At 46.2% G+C, this 18,881-nt stretch overlaps 1 protein-coding gene across 6 annotated transcripts in view; it reads left to right on the top strand.

Moving 5' to 3' along the window:
- The first annotated feature begins 168 nt into the window (after positions 1-168).
- The window catches only part of fynb (FYN proto-oncogene, Src family tyrosine kinase b), a 22,460-nt gene continuing 3,747 nt past the window's right edge, over positions 169-18,881 (top strand). Inside the window, exons 1-7 of one of the 6 annotated variants that reach the window (XM_027024222.3) lie at positions 169-607; positions 13,634-13,899; positions 14,087-14,183; positions 14,748-14,846; positions 15,125-15,228; positions 15,544-15,693; positions 18,148-18,303. In XM_027024222.3, coding sequence (XP_026880023.3) covers positions 13,644-13,899; positions 14,087-14,183; positions 14,748-14,846; positions 15,125-15,228; positions 15,544-15,693; positions 18,148-18,303 — 862 coding nt within the window. In that variant the 5' untranslated portion in view covers positions 169-607; positions 13,634-13,643. Of the gene's footprint in view, positions 608-693; positions 904-1,052; positions 1,357-10,553; positions 11,722-13,633; positions 13,900-14,086; positions 14,184-14,747; positions 14,847-15,124; positions 15,229-15,543; positions 15,694-17,674; positions 17,840-18,147; positions 18,304-18,881 lie in introns of those variants that run through there. The other 5 variants (XM_081695095.1, XM_081695104.1, XM_081695100.1 and 2 more) reach the window with 5 other exon arrangements.

The raw sequence follows: 18,881 nt of genomic DNA, 5'->3' as shown, positions 1-18,881 counted from the left end.
CGCCAAACAATAAGCAGGATTACGCTTATTACGCCCTGGGAAAACGCGCATTGGAAAAGTCGGAAAAATATCCCACCATAATCATTCGTATCGGAGTTAGTGCCCCCTTTATTTGCTGGTGTGTATGTGTGTGTGTCTGTGTAAGATCATAACCTAATGTAATTCCTTCACTACCTCTCGCGGATGGGGAACATTATAAGGGCATTAAAAAACCGCATACGCGCGAGAGGAGCGGAACCGCACGACTGCTCGAGTCTCGGGGCGAGGGAAGCGTGCTCGTGCTGTCGTGCAGGCTCATCCGCTTGGCACGAGCCTCGAGCTTTAGCTGCAGCAGTTCGACGCGCCGCCTAACCTGTCCCGCGCGTGATTGGCTCGGGCTGCTGTCAATCACGTCACCAGTCCCGTTAGATTCGGTGTGACCTGGCAGCGTCTGCGCCGTCGTACGCGCGAGGAGCGGAGACTCAACTCGCCGGACGCTCGCGCTGTTGACGTGCTTGCCGCCCGGGTCCTCGCGGTCGGACCACGCGATGCGCCACGCAAGCGCGGACCTTTAGGCGACTGACACGGTAAAGCGCCGTACACCGGAGCCTGAGTCGCGCGCAGCAGGGTAAGTAGAGTCGTCGTTCGATCGTAAACGGCACCGTAGTTTGGCGCGAGGAGGGCAGACCAATCCTCGCGCACTGGCGTGGTGGTGCTCCCAGCGGAGACCGTCTTCATCACGGGGTGTTGGTGCAGCTGGAGGCAGTTTGGTTTTGTTGTTCGTCAATGAACATAAACAGCGTTCCCAGAGCGCGTGTTTACGCTCAGGACTCATTGTGCTGTGTCGGTAAAAAACCAGTCTCGCGCCGCATCCCGGTGGAGCTCCTGGAGAAATGGCTCGCGCTCTCCCGTGTTTGTGTCCCGGTATGTTTACGCATGCGTTCGGTAAAGCGCACATTCCACCATGCGCGGCTCTGCAGGCACGCGTGTGCGCGTGATGTACCGGTTTTAGCGCAAATGTGTTTGTGGTGTTTTAAATACGTAAGACTTCTGTACCGGCGTCGATGGGCTCGTGGAGGCCCGATGACGGCTACCGGACTTCGATTCGCCACTTTAAATAGCCTCTTAACTAATGTTGGAGTATGAATAAGTGATTGTGGTCTAATGAGTCCAGTAACCGCAGAGTTCACGCAGACACGCCGCCGCCCCGATCCGGGGTAGCGTTATCGCACGAGCAGTCTGTACCGGACAGCTGCGGAGGACCAGGCTCTCGTGACTCTCGCTCGCTTCGTATTCGGTATTTTAAGACGCTTTTAATTGTTTTCTGATGTCTCCAACGTCAAGGCCACAACTGGGTTTGGCCAAAGCCTCATCAGAGTAAGATGAAGTAGTCTGTCTGTCTGTTTCTCTCTCTCTCTCTCTCTCTCTCTCTCTCTCTCTCTCTTTCACTTTCTCTCTCTATCTTTCTCTCGTTTTTTCTCTCACGCTTGTTCTCTATCCTCTCTCTCCCTTCCTGTGCGTGTCTGCCTCTGTGCCCTTCTGTACTTCTGTGTTGTAGTCGAAATCACGACTGTAATGAATATAGCACTTTCATGTCATATTTTGGTTCCTGTTTTGTGCGTGTGCGTGCGTATATGCGTGTTGTCTAGGGTTCACCCTTATCCCCTTAATTGGGTTCAGATTGAAAGTCTGCAGCACTCCCCAAACAATAACACACACACACATACACACACACACACACACACACACACACACACACAACTGGGTATGATTCAGTTAGAAATGTTGTTTGTCTTATTAGTCATGGAGATAATTCTACCATTAGTACTTCACTACATGACAACACAGTATCAGTAATCCAGTCCTTGACAACAGTATGTCAGTGCTGGACTGGGTCTCTGTGGCACTGTGTACTGCCCCCTGGTCCTGAGAGAGAATCACACTGCCTGTACGGTAATGGATTCAGTCTTGCTGTGTTGCAAGGTAACTGACTTGTCTGTGTATGTGTGTAAGTACACCCACCACCTTTGGTCATTAATGGTGGGGGTGGGGGGTTGACTCACTTAACCTCTTTTGGGACATCCATCAGCCAGACCCTCAGGTGGACCTCACCTCACTGCTGTCTGAGGAAACTTCAACTAAAGCTCAGGAAATGTGATGTGTTCCGAGACCACATGTGACTTGTTTACAGCCTTGGCATAGGTGTGATAGCTCAGTGGTTAAGGTACTGCACTAGTAATCAGAAGGCTGCCAGTTCAAGTCCCACCATGGCCAGGTTGTCACTGTTGAGCCACTAAGTTTGGTGTCAGCTAAATGCGTAAGTGTGCACTGCTTCTAAAATCGTTGCTTGTGAAGTTCTATCTGTTGCCTTTATCTATATAAATAAGAGTCATGACAACAGAAGGAAACATTTCTGAAGATAGATGCACCAGAAAGTTCTCCCTTCTGCTGAAAGGTTAGTGTTTATGTAGAACTTGTGCGTGTTTGTGGTTGGTAGGAAGGTTGTTGCTGTTTTTATCTGATGTCCAGTCGCTGGTTTCCTGGATTTGTTTACACTGTTTTTGAGATGCCGCTGAAATTCAGCGAGGAAGCGACCAGTGACACTAGTCATTACTACCCCTATTACCCTTGTTGGCGCAGGTCCAGAGTCTCTGCACTTTACCCAGCACCTCGCCTGCTACCCCTGCTGGGGCACCTCCTGAAGGGGGCACTGTTTTGGGAGCCCTTCAGCATGAGGGACATGATCTCCAGTGTGAGTCACAGCACAGATGAACGTACATGCGCTTGGTCATGAGGTTTAACACGGTATGCTAGGAAACAGGAAAGTCCAGATTACTTTCTCTGTAGGGCCCTATCACACACACACACACCATGTAAACTCCTGTCTTTGTGTGTGTGTGTGTGTGTGTGTGTGTGTGTGTGTGTGTGTGTGCACGCGCGCGCACGCGTGTGCACATAGAGTGTGTGTGAGTGCAAAGAATCATATTTATCCTTTCATACACATATTTGTACAGTTCAGCCTTCCAAAATGGACTTGTAGTCCAGTTGGAGGGAGCTGGGTGGTATAATTTAGCTCATTATCCAGACTGGAGTATTTCAGCTTTTGTGTGGGGGTGTGTGTGTGGGTGTGTGTGTGGGTGTGTGTGTGGGTGTGTGTGTGGGTGTGTGTGTGGGGATGTGTGTGGGGGTGTGTGTGTAGCAGATGGTTAGAGGTGGGTGAGCTAAAATTCATATTTGGGTATTTTCCACTATGGAGTGATATCTCGAGATGATGTGTTTTAGTTCACATGCCCTTCAAACGTAATGAATCATAATAAATCTTAATTTATAAAGCTAAAACATTAGAAAAATGCAGTAGAAAATCTCGCTTTTGGGTCTGTGTAATAAGGTTTACAGGTGGTTGAGGGTCTGTGTCTGACCGCAGGGTGATGGAGGGTCTGTGTCTGTGACCGTAGGGTGGTGGAGGGTCTGTGTCTGTGACCGCAGGGTGGTGGAGGGTCTGTGTCTGTAACTGCAGGGTGGTGGAGGGTCTGTGTCTAACTGCAGGGTGGTGGAGGGTCTGTGTCTGTGACCGCAGGGTGGTGGAGGGTCTGTGTCTGTGACCGCAGGGTGGTGGAGGATTTGACACACTGTCCTTCTGTTCATTCTTTATCTTCATTCTTCCTTAAATACCCCCTGACTCTGAGCACTTATGGTAATGGTATGCTCTACGGTTTCCCCTCTTGTGTTGTGATGGTACGCTCCACGCCTGTTCAGATCTACCACATGCAGTGGATCATTTTCAGCACAAAATGAGTGTGTTTTTGTGTAAAATAGATTTGCCATGCATATAATATCTTGCATTTCAGTGCGCTAAATATCCTGTTCTACATGTGTGTCTGCGTGCGTGTGCATGTGTGTGGGAGTGTGTGTGTGTGTGTGTGCCCGCGAGAGAGAGAGAGAGACCTTGTTTATGTAACAGTGCTGTTTTGTGACCAAACTGCCTCTACACTCATACACTCCACTCTGCTGTTCAGCTGTTCTGCTCACAGTGCTCACTAGTGTTCAGTGGACAGGCCATCCTCATGCTGGACAGTGACATGGACATGTCCTGAGAGCTGGTGCTGTACTGGTGCTGTACTGGTGCTGTACTGGTGCTGTACTGGTGGAGAAGTGTTGAGGTGCACAGCTAGGCAGTAGTGTAACACTGGAAGTGAATCTAAAGTTAACAGTAACCTTTGTGAATAAGGTACAACCACAACCTTCTCGCATCCTGCTCGAACCACTTCCAGATCTCTGGCTGCCGAGGTGTCTTTTGAAATCTTTTATAGTTCCCAGTGAGTCATGCTGCACCCTAAAGCTTGTCGACTAGACTGAGACCTTGGTGAGGACCTGGATGTTTGGGAGGGATAACTACCAGAAGTGTGTGGGGATGTTTTTACCAAGGCTGTTGGGGGGGTGTTGACTACCAGTGTTTGTATGCAATGTTCAGCTTTGGTTCTAAACTAAAGAAGCATAATTTGTCATCCAAACATGTCCTGGACAGTTGACCACATCTGGAGTAAATGGACAATCCTGTAAACTTGATCTGGATCCAAATACCCCATTACATGCCAAAATACCCCGTTAAATGCAGAAATACCCCGTGAAACGCCTGAGCCATCAGAAATGGACTCTATAGGTAGCAGAAGTGTTATTGCATATCACATGACCATCACTGCTCAACACCACCCTACCTAACACCAAAGTACTAAACACCACCTAGTTAACACCACACTGGTTAACATCACACTACTTAACACCACATTCACCCTGATGGCGGCCAACGCCTACTGTCAGCTAGGACCTTAAAAAAGTAAAAACCCCTTAAAGATAAATGCTCCGGCGTCTGGTTGGATTAGTGCAAAAATGATTGACACTGGAGGGTTAGAACGTGTTTAACTAAACCCCCATTAGAATGGTATGAGGACAGGATGGTGTGAGGAATCTGGGATGTGCTGGACCAGAGCAGCAAGCAGAAACCACACACGCGCGCACACACACGTCGTCTCTGTGCTGTAACTGTGCATAGCGAAGGCGCTGCACACACACATCGTTTCTGTGCTTGAGGAGTGTAAGCCCTCCTCTCTATCTGTGTCACCACATATCTTAACCACAAAGACTGCAGATTCACTTAGTCTCCTGCAGTACACACACACACACACACACACACACACTCAAATACATGCATCGACACTCATGCAAAAACCTACACACATACTCACACACACATATAACTACACACCTTAGAGCAAGTAGCTTCAGACAAAGATTTGAGCTAATTTCAGAAGTAGTGCAGAATATCCACATACCTTCTCTCTCTCTCTCACACTCACACACACACAGACTCAGTATTGTGAGTTTTTCTCTGACCTCATTAAGCACACCTGTGGGTGGAAAACCTTATCTACAGCACATCTGATCTTCCTTTACCAGATAGAGCTGGAAATATGTTAATGACATGTTAATGACATTGTATTTTCCATTTTTAGAATTTTAGAATTAGCATCACTAATATCATTTCATGTTTAAATGATATCACACCACTGTAGTAAACACACACACACACACACACACATGCGCACACTCTCAGCAGATCCCACAGAGCCAGAATTTCCTCCATGATCCTGGACACTGCAGCTAAACTGCTCTAAAAATACAGCCCCACCAAACTTGAAATTACTACCTACCCTCTGCACACACACACACACACACACACACACACACACACACACACACACACACACACACACTGTTGCAAGGCCGATACCACACTACAGTCCCTACTAAGGTTAGTGTTACTTCGTGAAGCTTGACTGTAGAGTACCATGTTAGAATAGAGGCATAAAGAGGAATTAAAAAAGCAACTTCTTTGGTACAGATAACATTCATATAATGTTATAATTATAATGTTATTACATGACTAATATAACTAATAATAATAAAAACATTCAGTATAATAACATTGAGGATAATAATAATAAAAAGATTCATTGTAACAACAGTATAATAACATTGAGGATAAATAATAATTTTAACATTCTCCAGATGACACACACGTACAAACACCCTCCATCTCTCTCCGTGACTTTCTCATTCTCTCACGTTTTCTTTCCTTCCCTCACCCGCTCTTTGTCATTCTCTCTCTCAATCACTCTCTTTCTTTCTCTATCTGCATGGTTTTATTGGGTGTATATGGACCTAGTGTGAGGTTTCAGCTACACAGAATCTGTGTGTGTGTGTGTGTGTGTGTGTGTGTCTGTGCCCTAGAACTCAAGACAAGAGTTTCACACACACACACTTGCGCACACACACCGACCAGCTGACCATCAATGGGATACATGACACAATGCATAACTGTGTTATTGTGGGACATCCTACTGACATTTAACATTCTGCTTGTGTGTGTGCGTGTGTGTGTGAGAGAGAGAGAGAGAGAGAGGGAGGAGGGAAGGAGGAGAGAGAGAGTATGGCTCTTGCGAGTTTTAACTGAGTCAGATTCCATCGTGGTGCCGTCCCGTGTTTGTTGTGTGAAGCATCACTTTATTAGTTAGTGGCAGGTGTATACATGTAGCCTTTGTAATAACAGATGAATGCGTGGCCTCTCTGTGGTCAGATCATGAAACTGCCTGCTCAGCGTTACACTCTTCCATGACCTGCAATTGATCTGTGTGTGTGTGTGTGTGTGTCTGTGAGTGAGTGACAGTGTAAAACCAATGGAACACTACAATCATGTATACATATGCATGCATGCAACACCTACTCTGCAAATTCTTTCTGTGTCATTCTTTCCACTTGGGTGTGTGTGTGTGTGTGTGTGTGTGTGTGTGTGTGTGTGTGTGTGTGTGTGTGTGCATGCTTCAGCTTCACTAAATGTCACAATTTCATCTCACCACACCACACACCTGCAGAACCCAACCTGTGTCTTCATTTCTTTCTTACATTTTTTTACCTCTTTGGTTTTTTCTTTCTTTCTCTTTCTCTTTCTGTCTCTCTCCTCTGTTTTGAACACATAGGTGTGTGTATTTGTGAGCTGGAATCAGCTAGCATTGTATAGTGTTGTGTGATTGTATGGTGTTGTGTCATATTGTTTGGTATTGTATGTTGTAGAACCACATTGTGAACAAAGTACAGTACAGGCAGTATTCACAGTTGAATTTTCTGAAGTTTTTAAGAATAGCTGCTTTAAGAATTTGAAATTAATGTGTGTGTGTGTGTGTGTGTGTGTGTGTGTGTGTGTGTGTGTGTGTGTGTGTGTGTGTGTGAAGCAGACATGACACACAGCTTCCTAACCAAGGCATTGAGTAGAGGATTGTGGGTAGAGTTCAGCTGTGTGCGACCATGCCATGCCATGAGCAGGGGTCAGAAGTCCCAACTAGCATCAGGCTCCATTTGTCAAGGTTTCCATGGTTACATGAGACCACAGCAAATCGGTCAGGATGCACTTCCGTTTCCATGGAGATCTGACTCATGTCTGTCAAGTTTTTTTTCTGGCTACTATCTCTTGAACACTGTTTTCAGAACCAGTTTTTCATTGAAGGGTCTTAAGTGACTAACAAACTCAAGTAATCATTGTAGGGTATTGTTTATTACACTGATGTTGTCTAACAAACTAGCACTTATTGTTTATTACACTTATCATTGTTTAAGATAGACCTTATGAATTTGTACTTCTAGACATCAATATTGATCCTTATATTTCTACAGTATTCTAGTTCAGTGGTATAATGGACTCTAACCTACTGTACTGTACTAGGATGTATTCTGCGAGTGACAAAACACTTTTGTAAGCAGAGTGGAGCGAGACGGGAGATGTGTGGAGAGACAGATGTGGAGCGAGACGGGAGATGTGTGGAGAGTGAACCAGTTGTGTGATGCAGTTTTGTGATGATATTTTGTGGTGTAGTTTACTGGTTCTGTAGTGTAGTTGTAACTGTGAGCAGTAAGGAGGTGGATACGCGCGGAAAAGAGCGAGATTTATTAGGGGCAAATCCAGACTCAGAGTCGTTATAACGGTCCAGGGTCACTGAGCCAATACATAGAGTACGGAGGCACATGATAAACAAAAACACACGAAGGCAAGTAACGCAGGCTGTAACGGAGAAGCTAGGAAAAAACACACGGAGGTAATGAAAAACAAACGGCTAGAATCCCAAAACAGGCTAACAAACGAAGGCTTTGAAATACACACAGGCTTTCAAAAACTTTTAGACATACATCCAAACATTCATTCAATTTACAGCCCAGACACAGGGAACAAGACACGGTTTAAATACATGAACTAGTCCAGGGTCATAGAGCCAATATAGAGATTCTGAGAATACATGACAAACCAAAAACACATGAAAGCAAACGGAGGAAGCAGGCTATAACAGAGGCTAAGAAGCGGGAAGGCTAGGATAAACATAGAGACTAGGAGCCAAACTTACAGGCATACAGACACGGGCTTGCAAAAACATCCAAACAACTATACAACCAAACAATGAATAGCCCACACACACGGAAAAAGACAGGGTTAAAATCCATGAACTTAACAGGACTAGAAACGAGGAACAGGTGAAAGTAATGACGGGTGTGGGAAACCAAACGAGAGGCGGAGAAAATGAAATTACAGAACAGAACCAAAACACACAAGACAGGGAAACTATGAACCACGGCAGCTTGGAGGGTACTACACCCAGAGTGTGTGTGTGTGTGTGTTAGTACTATATCCAGAGTGTGTGTTTCAGTACTACACCCAGTGTGTGTGTGTGTGTGTTAATACTACACCCAGTGAGTGTGTGTGTGTCAGTACTACACCCAGAGTGTGTGTGTGTGTGTCAGTACTACACCCAGAGTGTGTGTGTGTGTCAGTACTACACCCAGAGTGTGTGTGTGTGTGTGTCAGTACTACACCCAGAGTGTGTGTGTGTGTCAGTACTACACCCAGAGTGTGTGTGTGTGTGTCAGTACTACACCCAGTGTGTGTGTGTGTGTCAGTACTACACCGTGTGTGTGTGTGTGTTAGTACTACACCCAGTGTGTGTGTGTGCTAGTACTTCACACAGTATATGTGTACCCAGTATACTGACACGTGTGTATGTGTGTGTAGTACTACACCCAGTGTGTGTGTGTTAGTACTACACCCAGTGTGTGTGTGTTAGTACTACACCCAGTGTGTGTGTGTGTGTTAGTACTACACACAGTATATGTGTACCCAGTATACTGACACGTGTGTGTGTTAGTACTACACCCAGTGTGTGTGTGTGTGTGTTAGTACTACACCCAGTGAGTGTGTGTGTTAGTACTACACCCAGTGAGTGTGTGTGTTAGTACTACACCCAGTGAGTGTGTGTGTTAGTACTACACCCAGTGAGTGTGTGTGTGTGTGTTAGTACTACACCCAGTGAGTGTGTGTGTGTGTGTTAGTACTACACCCAGTGTGTGTGTGTGTGTGTGTTAGTACTACACCCAGTGTGTGTGTGTGTGTGTTGGTACTACACCCAGTGTGTGTGTTAGTACTAGACTCGGAGGGTGTGTCAGTACTACACCCAGTGTGTGTGTGTGTGTTAGTACTATACTCGGAGGGTGTGTCAGTACTACACCCAGTGTGTGTGTGTGTGTTAGTACTAGACTCGGAGGGTGTGTCAGTACTACACCCAGTGTGTGTGTGTGTGTTAGTACTACACCCAGTGTGTGTGTGTGTTAGTACTACACCCAGTGTATGTGTACCCAGTATACTGACACGTGTGTGTGTGTTAGTACTACACCCAGTGTGTGTGTGTGTGTGTGTGTGTGTGTGTGTGTTAGTACTACACACAGTGTGTGTGTTAGTACTACACACAGTGTGTGTGTTAGTACTACACACAGTGTGTGTGTGTGTGTGTGTGTGTGTGTGTGTGTGTTAGTACTACACCCAGTGTGTGTGTGTGTGTGTTAGTACTACACCCAGTGTGTGTGTGTGTGTGTTAGTACTACACCCAGTGTGTGTGTGTTAGTACTACACCCAGTGTGTGTGTGTGTTAGTACTACACCCAGTGTGTGTGTGTGTTAGTACTACACCCAGTGTGTGTGTGTGTGTGTTAGTACTACACCTAGTGTGTGTGTGTGTGTTAGTACTACACACAGTATATGTGTACCCAGTATACTGACACGTGTGTGTGTGTGTTAGTACTACACACAGTGTGTGTGTGTGTGTGTGTGTGTGTGTTAGTACTACACCCAGGGTGTGTGTGTGTGTGTGTGTGTTTGAGTACTATACCCAGTGTGTGTGTGTGTGTGTGTTAGTACTACACAGTGTGTGTTAGTACTACACCCAAAGTGTGTGTGTTAGTACTACACAGTGTGTGTTAGTACTACACCCAGAGTGTGTGTGTGTGTGTTAGTACTACACGCAGTGTGTGTGTGTGTGTGTTAGTACTACATGCAGTGTGTGTGTGTGTGTGTGTGTGTGTGTGTGTGTGTGTGTGTGTGTTAGTACTACACCCAGAGGCTGCGAACATGCCGACACCCCCCCCCCCCAACAAACGGTAAACTGAGCAATACGGAGGTTAACCACACAACCTCTTCACACACATTCATGCACCATGAACCCAATACACAGCTCAAAACACACTAGCAAATGCAAGGACATACAAAGCACTAAACACACAGCAGTTCCCCACCAAACACCAAATGTACTGTACACACAGCAGTTACACATCAAATAACTACCCTTCCACTAACTTAAAACTCACTGAATTTTCTAAGTAAGAATTGTTACAGTAATAACACAAGTTAATAGTTGTTATACATGAGCGAGTGATGCATAACCATTTGTAAACACGTTTCCATCAACCGCGTCTCCTACCAACTTAAGCTAGGTTAGCAAAACATCTGACGTTAACAGACTAGCTAAACAAGAAACAGAAAACCCCTTCTCACCACAGCCAAGTCCATATTCAGTCCTTCGGGAAGAGAAGTTAATATTTTTCTCTTTTATGTAACTACAGGATTAAAGTAAAATAAGATGTGAAGTGCTTCAGTGCCGTTCCTATAAACCAGCTAGCTTGCTAACATGAGGGACGTTACTGCTAGCAGTAAATTGCATCTTAATATAGCTGCCGTCCGCTGCCCGCACGTTCATGTTTAACCGTCAGTATCAGCTGTTGATCAACCCCAGCAGTCACCTCGTACCCCCTTTCGTGTCATCATATTCCTAACCCTATCCCTAACTAACCCTAACCCTATTCCTAATCCTAACTAACACTAACCCTATCCCTAACTAACCCTAACCCTATTCCTAATCCTAACTAACACTAACCCTAACCCTATTCCTAATCCTAACTAAAACTAACCCTATCCCTAACTAACCCTAACCCTATTCCTAATCCTAACTAACCCCATGCCTAACCCTATCCCTGACTAACCCCATGCCTAACTAACCCTATCCCTAACTAACCCCATGCCTAATCCTAACCCTATCCCTATTCCTAATCCTAACTAATCCTAACCCTATGTCTAACTAACCCTAACTAATCCCATTCCTAACTAAGCCCATGGCTAACCCTAACCCTAAATGTCCAGTTGTGTCTCTGTGTGTGTGTGTGTGTGTGTGTGTGTGTGTGTGTGTGTGTGTGTGTGTGTGTGTGTATTCTATAGACACAACTGCAGCAATACCTAAAGGTCAAGACTGATTTCACTTCCCTAGTCATCTGATCCCAGCCACCAGCTGGTTATTTTTTAATCCACTATGGCTGTTAATGGGTATGTTCACACACACACACGCACACCCTCACTGCCTCTCTGTCTCTCTGTGTGTCTGTCTCCATCCCACTGCTACTGCCACTGCATTTTTGCCATTCCCATGACATTTAGTGGTTGCCATGGTGTTCAGTTTCCACGTCCTTTTTGTGGTTGCCAGTAGTACTATTTATACACCAGAAACCCTTTGCAGCATCCAGTTACACAACAGCAGAACACACACACACACACACACACACACACACACACACACACACACACACACACGTATATATATATATATATATATATATATATATATATATATATATATATACATACATACATACATACATATATATACATATACATATACATATACATATATATACATACATATAAATATGCACACATACATACATACATACATACATATATATATATATATATATATATATATATATATATATATATATATATATATATATATATATATATATATATATATATATATAATGCACACACACAAGTGCGTCTGCTGCAGTAGGCCCAGCTCCTTTTGATGGGTTTTCCTGTCATAATGGAAGACTGTGACCTATGACCCTCTAACTGTCCCTTGACACACATTCTCTCCCATTGCTCTGAGTACATGTGTGTGTGTGTGTGTCAGAAAGAATTTCAGGCGTCACCCTTAAATTTTACCAAATATCTAAACCCACAGAATACGCTCCCACAATATGATGGTTTTCTTATCATCTCTCTCTCTCTCTCTATCTGTCTTTGTGTGTGTGTCTCTCTCTATCAAAATGACATAACTGTAAGAAGTACTTTGTTGGCATGCGTGTGGTGAAGGGGTAGACCTGTGTGTGTGTGTGTGTGTGTGTGTGTGTGTGTGTGTGTGTGTGTGTGTGCAGTAGTAGGTTTAATTTCAGCTAGAATCCTGCACTGCGTCAGGTGTCTTGGTGCTGTTTGGTCCGGTGGGCCGGACTTACGTTCACCTCCCGTGAGCCCTGGGTCTGAGTCCTGGGTGGTTTGTGTGCCTTCAGTCTTCCTCACACACACCTGTGTAGTGGTGCTTTATTCTCACACTCCATTAGTCTCCACATTAGTCTGTGACACTAGCGGTCTCTGCACAGCTCGTACTATGGCCAGGGACAGGCGTCCTGTGTCCTAACCATGCCGGTTAGGACAAGCGTTTGTGCTTGTCCATGAATCGGCACGAACTGTCTGTGATTAGGGGAGGGGCTACCAGTACTGTGTCATTAGTTTGAATTTTGAACTGGTGAATAGAGTGTAAGTTCACCAGCACTGGCAAGACTGACATCATGTCTTTGTGTTGATTCTATTGAGGTTCCACTGCACGTGGTGCTGTTTCACTGGATGTTCAGACATGCATTCAAAATTAGGGCATTAACCCCTAACTCTAACCCATAACCCTTAACTGTAACCCTAACTCCTAACCCCTAACCCTGAACCCTAACTCTAACCCTAACCCCTAACCCTAAAATATGTATCTGTCTGTTAGGATTCTATTCTAAAATGTACCAATATTACTTTAAAGAAAGCCTCTGTGATCTCGTGGGCGGTATCGTTTCATTCCGTGTCTCTTTCTCGTGTGTATTCATGAGAAAACACAGTCTGGAGGCCAGTCTGACTCTCTGCATGCTGGTCATCTGGTCGTTTGTAGTGTGTAAACAGCGACTTCCAGACTCCCGATCACGAGGTAGTGAGTTGTGTAGTGTGAACAGAACAGTGATCTGACGAGGTTGACATCACATAGCGTGTCTGTGGTTTAAGGAGATTCTCTAACTCTACCTCTGCATAGAGCCCAGTGACCCGCCACATAGTCCCCGTGATCAAACAGCTGTTTGGACTTTACTTAATAATCTCTCTCTCCCTCTCTCTCCCTCACCCACCCCCCCTTGCAATCTTTCAGACAGTAGATAATGGGGTGTGTGCAGTGTAAAGATAAGGAGGAAGCTAAGATAACAGATGATCGAGCTGCTAGCCAGTCCCAGAGTGGGGGCGTGGCCTATCGGTATGGGGGTGACTCCGCCCCCCAGCCGTACCCTGCCTTTGGAGTGACAGCCATTCCCAATTACAACAACTTCCAGGCTGCAGGAACCTCCCAGAGTGTGTCCGTGTTCGGAGGGATCAACACATCAGCACACACCGGGACTCTACACACACGAGGAGGAACAGGTACACACTCTCACACACACACACACACTCTCACACACTGACACACACACGCACACACACACACACACACACACATATGGTTAACTGCATAACCCTGATGGACAGACAAGACTGACTTCACCACAGAACACTTAAATATATACACTGAGTGCATTCCTCTCTCTCATTCCCTCTCTATCTTTCTCAGGTGTAACACTCTTTGTAGCGTTGTACGATTACGAGGCTCGGACTGAAGATGATCTCAGCTTTCAGAAGGGAGAGAAGTTTCAAATCATTAACAGCACGTGAGTGACACACACACACACATATACATACACACACACACACACTCAGACACACAAATACACACACATGTACACACAAACACACACACACACATATATACACACACACACTCAGACACAAAAATACAGACACATGTATACACAAACACACATGCACGCACATGAGTGAGACAGACACACACGCACGCACGCACACACACACACGCACACATGAGCCTGTTACGTCCTTTCACTCTGACATGACACGAAGAGCATTTGTGTTTCCTGTAACCTGAGCTGTAAAAGGTCTGGTGTTCATTACACACATGCTCGCACACACACAACACTGAAGACACCACATGCAAACGCAAGCGCTCTCTACCGCCCTCTCCTGGCAGCGTGTTGCTTATCTTTTAATCACACCAAAGGGTTACAGCCTTTCATCCCTCTCATTTTTTCATGTCTTTTCTGTTCTTTCTTTTCTTCCTGTTGCTCCCCATCCCCCTCACTCTCTCTCTCTCTTTTTCTCTCTCTCCCTCATTCCCTCTCTCTCTCCCTCTCCATCTCTCTCTCTCTCTTTCTCAGTGAGGGTGATTGGTGGGAAGGTCGCTCTCTCACTACTGGAGGAACTGGCTACATTCCTAGTAATTACGTTGCCCCTGTTGACTCCATACAGGCAGAGGAGTAAGTTGTGTGTGTGTGTGTGCTTTGTTCACGTGTGTAAGTTCCTGTGTGTCCACACTGCCATATAACCCAGCTGTGTTGATGCTGTTGCCATAGCGAAAGGGTGGGGGTGATTTGTGATGTCATGTCATATCTGGGATTTGAGCTTGGCCGTTGATGGTTTTTTTTAACTGTGTAAGACTGACCCTGATCCCATCAGTCAGACGCAGGAGCATTTGCTGGTGAAGGGCTGAGGGGGTGTGGCTGCATGTGACGCTGTCTCCCCCTGGTGTCTGCAGCTGGTACTTCGGTAAGCTGGGCCGTAAGGAAGCTGAGAGGCAGCTCTTGTCAGCAGGCAACCTGCGTGGTACCTACCTCATCCGCGAGAGCGAAACCACAAAAGGTGAACTGACCTGCTGGCCAACCTGCAGGGTCTGGTACCACCCTGACCCCTACAGCCTAGTGCTGACCCTACATTCTAGTACTGACCTTTACACCATAGTACTCATCCATACACCCCAGTACTGACCCCTGCACCCCAGTACTGACCCCTACACCCCAGTATGGACCCCTACACCTTACCTTATGTCCCAGTACTGACTCTGACAGCCCAGTTCTGACCCCTGTCTATCCGAGACTGGGATGCGTGTGTGTGCGTGCATGCGCGTGCGTGTGACCTGTGTTTGGTGTGTGTGTGTGACCTGTGTTTGGTGTACAGGTGCCTTCTCCCTGTCTATCCGAGACTGGGACGATGTGAAGGGGGACCATGTCAAGCACTATAAGATCCGTAAGCTGGACAGTGGGGGATATTACATCACCACCCGTGCCCAGTTTGAGACGCTGCAGCAGCTGGTTCAACATTACTCAGGTACCACACCTGTGTGTTCTACTGGTCATACTGGTTGCAATTAGGGAAGAATGTGAGGTATAATTATACAATTATATCGTATTATTATAATGGATAGAATTCTGTGGTTATGTTGGGTAGAACTGTGTAATTAAATATGGTAGAATTAACTCATTGTATTGGAAAGAATTATGAAATTATTATGAATAAATTTTGAAAGTTACAGGTCATACAGAAAGTTTTCAAACTCAGTAATGTTTTCACATTTTTGTACGTTTCAGAGTCATATTTTCCTTTTTTGATTCATACTTTCCCTCAGTCTACACTCAAAACTCTACAATGACAAAGACAAAATGGGTTTTTGGAATGTTTTTGTAAAATGAAATAATACTACATGAAATACTGAAATATTTGTGTAAGCATTTATACCCACATTACACAACTAGCGTGCAGGGGGCCAAACACAGTCTGCTCCTCCTAGACGCTGCTACAGGGTTTCCTACAGAGCAGCGCAGGGGAGAAGGCAGAATAGTGAGATGTGAGAGCCATTCATCTGCACGAGCAGGACACGTTTAGTGAGAAAGACAACGTGGAAGACATGGAGTGTTTTACCGAGGCCCACATCCCCACTGAAGTGGCTTCTCAGAGTAAATAAATCATGGAGTGGTTACTGTCTGGGACACCCAGTGGGGGACGTTTCCCTCATCAGTCTCGGTCGTCCCGAGGTTTCTTCCTAAATCCCTCCGAGGGAGTGTTTCCGTGCGTCTGTCGCCCTCGGCTTGCTCACCAGCGATCCGGACCCAAACGTGAAGCTGCTTTGTGACGGTGTTTGTTGTATAGCGCTGTATAAATAAACTTGACTTGACAGTGAGTTTTAAAACAAGTGTGAATATGCATATATAATATTTCAGTATTTTATGAACACATTTACAAACATTCTGAAACCAATTTCTTTCTTTTTAATTGTGGAGTTTTGTCTGTAGATTGAGAAAAGAAAGAATTGAGGGAGAGGGAGGGGCTAAAGTTACCGGGAGAGGAAGGAACCACTGGGAGAGAGAGGAGTTACACAGGAGAGGGAAGGGTTACCAGGAGAGGGAGGGGCTACTGAAAGAGGGCGGTGCTCCGGGGAGAGGGAGGGGCTACATGGAGACAGCGGGGGAGCAGAAACAAGGACTTTTAAGAGACACTGATGTTACACCAACCTTAATTGTCACACACGCACACACACTCACACACACACACACGCACGCGCGCGCACGCACGCACACACACACACGCGCGCACACGCACACACACACGCGCGCACACGCACACACACACGCACACACACACACACACACGCGCGCACACGCACACACACACATATGCACCCCTGCTCTGTGATTGCTTTGTGTGTATTGGTCTGTTCTGTGTTTTACTGGGTGTCTGCTTGCAAACTGACCTGTTTTCCACAGTTTTCCTGTTTTTTCTATGTTTGGATATGTGCGTGCGTGCGTGTGTGTGTGTGTGTGTGTGTGTGTGTGTGTGTGTGTGTAGTACTCAATCACTATTAACTTTTTTTATTAACGTCATGTTGTTTGATACAGAAGATAGAAGGATCAGATTATTAATACCAACGTTCTCATTCTTACAGCTGCACAGTGTACATTAACCATATAGTTTACATAGTTGAGTGTGTGTGTGTGTGTGTGTGTGTGTGTGTGTGGGTGGTATATAGCGGATTTGAATCTTTTCTCTCTCATGTCGCTATGCATGCGTGTGTGCGTGTGTCTACCTATGTGTGTGTGTGTGTGTGTGTGTGTGTGTGTGTGTATCTGCCTTTGTGTGTGTGTATGCCTGTGTCTATGTATGCTTGCTTGTGTGTATGCCTGTGTGCGTGGGCGTGTGCGTGCATACGTGCGTGTGTTTGTGTTTGTGCATGCATGTGTTTGTGTGTGTGTGTGTGTGTGTGTGTGTTTGCGTGCGTATATGTGTGTGTGTGTGTGTGTGCTTCCTGGTTCAGAGCGAGCTGCAGGTCTGTGTTGCCGCTTGGTCGTGCCGTGTCATAAGGGGATGCCGCGCCTCACTGACCTGTCCGTCAAAACCAAAGACGTGTGGGAGATCCCGCGAGAGTCACTGCAGCTCATAAAGAGATTGGGCAACGGCCAGTTTGGGGAGGTCTGGATGGGTATGGCCCCGCCCACCACGACAAGTACCGCCCAGCCACACAGAGAGACGGAAGGGTGCCTCCCTGAAACGCCAGACTGTCACGGCAAACGCTGGGTTTAGAGCTTAAAGCACTGTGATGATTTATAGAGGGGAGATGGTGCCCCCTGCTGGCGGCCGGGGAGCAGCTCACACAGAGGCCACAGTTGGGGTTGGCCTGTTCCAGCTCTCTGCATGCATGCCCCGCCCCTGTGAGGTGCTTAACCCCTCCCCCTCCTAGTGCATGCCCCACCCCCGTAAGGTGCTTAACCCCTCCCCTCTCCCCTCTAGTGCATGCGGACGGTTTGTGCTATCATTTAACGGCAATGTGTGAGACCTACACACCAGAGACGGTGGGTCTTACCCATGATGCCTGGGAGATCGGACGCCAGTCCCTGCAGCTGGAGGTGAAGCTGGGGGCGGGGTGCTTTGCTGATGTCTGGTGTGGTAAGACAAACATTCATCATTAACCAACACAAACTGTTTCATTAATGCATTAATTAGTAACGCACACAGCTGTCTGCATGGCCTGCCACATCAACTGGTAAAAAAAAGGGTGATGTGGAAGTACATTGATTAGCTCACACCCACACACTGGTCCCAGACCAGACCACTGGTCCCAGACCAGCTCTCACATTCTCAGTTTGGGGAATATTCACACGCATACAGAGGCCACTTCACCAACATTAATGAAGTTGCTTAAGTCCACTGGTGAGGTCTTGGTGCACTGGTGTGCACTGGGCTGGTAGACTACAGATACTGAATACACTGTCCGTGTAGCACACACTGTACTTCTACTCCATTGTCCATGACTACTAATCTTCTCACGTTGCTTCCACAACACCCTTTACAAATATTTACAAACACCCTTTACAAGCATTTGGTGTAGAGTTCAGTCTGCAGTGGTGAGTAGAATGGTGAGTGTTGTCCACTACTATACTGCCACCACTATACTGTCTCTACTATACTGTCCCCACTATATTGTCCCTACTACACTGTCTATGAGTGTCGTGGAGACACCGCAC

Source organism: Electrophorus electricus, chromosome 2, assembly GCF_041902795.1.
Source record: "Electrophorus electricus isolate QZ-2024a chromosome 2, ASM4190279v1, whole genome shotgun sequence".
Classification (NCBI taxonomy): domain Eukaryota; kingdom Metazoa; phylum Chordata; class Actinopteri; order Gymnotiformes; family Gymnotidae; genus Electrophorus; species Electrophorus electricus.
Note: the sequence above shows the minus strand (reverse complement) of the source record. Positions and strands in the feature narration are given on the sequence as shown.